The sequence below is a fragment of the Microtus ochrogaster genome, chromosome 21 (genome assembly GCF_000317375.1).
Source record: "Microtus ochrogaster isolate Prairie Vole_2 chromosome 21, MicOch1.0, whole genome shotgun sequence".
Taxonomy (NCBI): Eukaryota; Metazoa; Chordata; class Mammalia; order Rodentia; family Cricetidae; genus Microtus; species Microtus ochrogaster.
The window spans coordinates 133,229-137,315 of record NC_022022.1 but is presented as its reverse complement, the minus strand read 5'-3'; the positions used below and the strand labels follow the sequence as shown (position 1 = coordinate 137,315).

Here is a 4,087-nt window from a genome sequence, read left to right as displayed (position 1 = left end):
AGGGCCCTAGCCTGTGAGGGGTGTGGGCGGATGCTAGAGACATGGTAGGGCATGAGGGCCCTAGCCTGTGAGAGGTGTGGGCGGATGCTAGAGACGTGGTAGGGCAGAAGGACCCTGTGCTTGTGAAGTGGGGGAGGGAACGACTCAAGGGTAGAGAAAAATCCTGCAATTGGGTGGGAGGGACCCGAAGGCTGAATGGAGGCAGTGAGTGACTCATGGTTGGCCATGACTGAATTCAGAGGTTGATGCAACAAGCCTTCTTCTCCCCAGGGCCAGAATCCTGTTCAGTTTGGGCATTGCCCAGGGTGATGGCATTGGCCCGGATGCTGTTCTGTCTCTGCTTGGACACCTTTGCAAAGATCTCTAAGGACAAAGGGCGGTAATCAGGCCAGAAGTTTAATGTTCCACCCCCCTAACCATGCCATTTCTGAGCACAGGTGGCCACCCCAGAAAACTCTGGAAGGAAGTAGTTTTGACACCTGGGTCTTGTCTGGGTAAACAAAGAGCCCAGACTCAGCCCCCTAAAGACAATGAGGCCTTCTGGTTCCTTCCTTAAACTCTAAGATGAGTGGAGGGATAGAGGTGGGACCAGTGGCCCTGAGGAGGCTGGAGCCCTCAGTGGACTGGAGCTAGGACAGGGTATCCCACCTGAAATGGAGCACCCAATGTGGGTAGACTCACCTTTGAGGACAGTCTCAAAGGCCAGCTCCACATTGGTGGAGTCCAGTGCTGAGGTCTCCAGGAACAGCAGACCGTTGTTTTCTGCAGGAAAGGAAGCACACATTATTTGTGGATCATGGCAACACTAGTGACTTTTATTTAGTGTTTTCTATATCTTTTTTTTTCTTTTTCTTTTTTTTTTTCCGAGACAGGGTTTCTCTGTGGCTTTGGAGCCTGTCCTGGAACTAGCTCTGTAGACCAGGCTGGTCTCGAACTCACAGAGATCCGCCTGCCTCTGCCTCCCGAGTGCTGGGATTAAGGGCGTACGCCACCATCGCCCGGCTATGTCTTTTTTTTCTATATGCAAAACTCTTGGTAAACAGCAGCTCATCTAATCCTTTATACAATCTCTAAGGTAGGTTCATCTAGGGAAGTAAAGCCTAGACATGCAGAGAGAATGAAGAAGGAACTTGCCTCGTGGCCTACATCTAGTCACTGCTCAAGAGGAGGCCAGATGCTGTAGAGGAGTACATGAGGTGGCCACCAGGAGCCCACAAGGGGCCCTGACTGACGATTGCAGGGTGGAGGCCGTCTTACAATCAACTGTGAACAACCGCGAATGAAGCCAGTCTCACAGCAGGGAAGCAGGGGGGCTCATGGGTTCCCAAGGGGGCTGGAAGCCGTGAAGCACCTGGGGGACAGACCCCTCCGGCCCTAGTGTGCGAGTAATGGAGAAGCTGGACTGAGTGGGGGTGACCCTCACCAGCAAACATGCAGGCCTCCTCCGTGGGCACCTCCCTGGCCTGGCTCAGGTCACTTTTGTTCCCCACCAGCATGACAACAATAGTGGCTTCAGCGTGGTCATAGAGCTCCTTGAGCCAGCGTTCTACAACGGCGTAGGTCTGGTGCTTCGTTAGGTCAAATACCAGGAGCGCTCCTACCGCTCCGCGGTAGTACCTGTGTGGGGTTGAGAGGAAGGGATGGACAGAGCATAGTCGTCAAGCTAAATGCCTGACATCAGTGTGCCAGCAGTCAGGACCCCAGCCCCTGCAGGGCACTCAAGGTCCCTTGTGCTGCAGAGATGCTGGTCTCAGAGTGCAGCGTCACCGCCTGGCTCCAAACCCTACCAGCTCAAGGCCTCCTCAATCTTCTGCCTGACTTCAGCCTTGCCCACCCACCAATGCCCACGTGGACTCTGAGCAGGTATGCGCCTGGATCTTCCACTTCTAATCTTCTCCTCACACAGCGGCCTCTTCTTTTGGCATCTTTTCAGGGTGAACCACATGCCTGCCCCTTGAACCAGTCAGTACCTGGCCTGAATTCCGAGTTCAAAAGGCCATCTTCAGATTGGGGGCATCTAATTATTCCTTGTTTTGTTTTGGGACAAGAACTCAATATGTAGCACAGATTGGCTTCAAACTCAAGGCAATCCTCCGGCTTCAGCTGTTATTACAGGTGTAAAACACCATGTGTGGTTTATTCATAGTTTATTTATTTTATTTCTTTTAAAGATTTATTTATTATGTATACAATATTCTGCCTGCATGTGCACCTGCAGGCCGGAAGAGGACACTAGATTTCATTATAGATGGTCGTGAGCCATCATGTGAGTGCTGGGAATTGAACTCAGGTTCTCTGGGAGAGCACATCTCTCCAGCCTCTTATTCCTAGTTTATTAACAAATCAACCAAGTCTTGTTTTTTTGGTTGTTTTGTTTTGTTTTTTGAGACAGGGCTTCTCTGTAGCTTTGGAGCCTGTCCTGGAGCTCTTGTAGTTCAGGATGGCCTCGAACTCACAGAGATCCGCCTGTCTCTGCCTCTGGAGTGCTGGGATTAAAGGCGTGCGCCACCATCGCCCAGCCTCAACCAAGTCTTATAAGACGTCAAATAATTAGAAGTAGTGGGTGAGTGTGGCCCTTTAGTCTGCAGAACAACCCCTGCTTCCTGCTTCAAGTCTCTTGCGGTTCTGTCTTCCATCATATACAACAGATCAACCACATCTCAGACAGCAGGACCTGACACTGACCAGGAGTTGCTGGATATGGTTCCAGAAGGCCTAATTCTCTGAAGCTTTATAAACTGCATATTCCAAGCTGCGGATATGGCTACTGTATGGGAAGCCATTCGATTCTGAGTACAATCGATCTATCCAGCCATTCATCCATCCACCCACCCATCAATCAATCAATTAATCAACTAATCTAATTTTAAAAAATAGTGATCAGGAATGGTGGGGCACACCTTTAATCCCAGCATTTAGGAGGCAGAGGCAGGCAGATCTCTGTGAGTTCCAGACCAGCAAGGACTACATAGTGAGTTCCAGGTGTGAGCTCAGGCTAGCCTGCTCTCTAAAACTTACACCGAAGTCCAGGTAACCCTGTCACTTGTGACTGGACACATTGCCGCCAAGCAGAGCACTGAGCTGAAGTCAGGGGGCACTCTTAGTTCATGCACCTATTTAAACAAGGCACCTCACTTCTTCCTGTAATACTTTAAAATGACGGGTACAAAGGGCTTTGTGTCTTCCTCGGCACAGGAGAGGCTTAGTAAGTAGGGCCATGACTTGCATTAACAGTCATTACATCCTATCTATCCCTGTTGTCAAACATAGAACTTGTGTCTTCGTGATTCCCATCACAGGGAACACACAACACACTCCTGCCTCCCGTCCCCACCAGGCCTGGGCTCACGCAGAGGTGATGGCTCGGTACCGCTCCAGGCCAGCTGTGTCCCAGATCTGCGCCTTGATGGCTGAGGTGCCCAGCATTACAGTCCGGGTGGAGAACTCAACCCCGATGGTGGTGCGGCTGTCGTGGCTGAACTCATTGCGGGTGAACCGGGACAGCAGATTGGTCTTGCCCACGCCTGACTCGCCGATCAGCACCACTGAGGAAGTGGAGAGAGGAGAGCTGAGCCAGGGCAGAGCGGCTCTGAGCCTACCTGAGCCTACCTGAGCCGGAGAGTCTGTTCAACAGGAAAGAAAGGGGCTCAGAAAAGCAAGATGGCAGAGGCTGTGGTTGGCGACACTGCATAGGGCATCTGCAGGGGTGGAGGGATGGGGATGGACAGACAGACACAAAAGGGCCAGGAGTATTCAAGGCAGCAGCTACTGAGGCAACAGAGTCTGCCTGTGATTCTGGTAACGCAGTCACAGTAACAGCTGTGGGCTGCTCACAGGGGACATGGGAATGACAGGCACGGGAGTTCTGGGGTGCACATTTCCGGACTAGGGGCATGGGAAAGTTGCTGATGTCTGTATGTGAGGTGGAAGAGGAAGGGGGCTTGGGTATATTATGTGCTTACATGTAAGAAGCGAAAGGTTAGCAGGTGACATTTCTGTGGGTGACAGGAAGGTGTAGGAGTGCACCTGTGTGTGTGCGTGTGTGTGTGTCACTGCTTTTCCTGTAGAGGTGTGGGAGTGCACCTGT

General features: G+C 51.6%; 1 protein-coding gene across 1 annotated transcript in view; it reads right to left on the bottom strand.

The window, feature by feature from the left end:
• Window positions 1-235: 235 nt before the first annotated feature.
• Rab25 (RAB25, member RAS oncogene family) overlaps window positions 236-4,087 on the bottom strand; it is a 7,153-nt gene continuing 3,301 nt past the window's right edge. The window contains exons 2-5 of the mRNA XM_005356928.2: window positions 3,350-3,545; window positions 1,424-1,617; window positions 682-762; window positions 236-363 (exon numbers count right to left, since the gene is read on the bottom strand). Coding sequence (XP_005356985.1) covers window positions 236-363; window positions 682-762; window positions 1,424-1,617; window positions 3,350-3,545 — 599 coding nt within the window. The remainder of the gene's footprint in view (window positions 364-681; window positions 763-1,423; window positions 1,618-3,349; window positions 3,546-4,087) is intronic.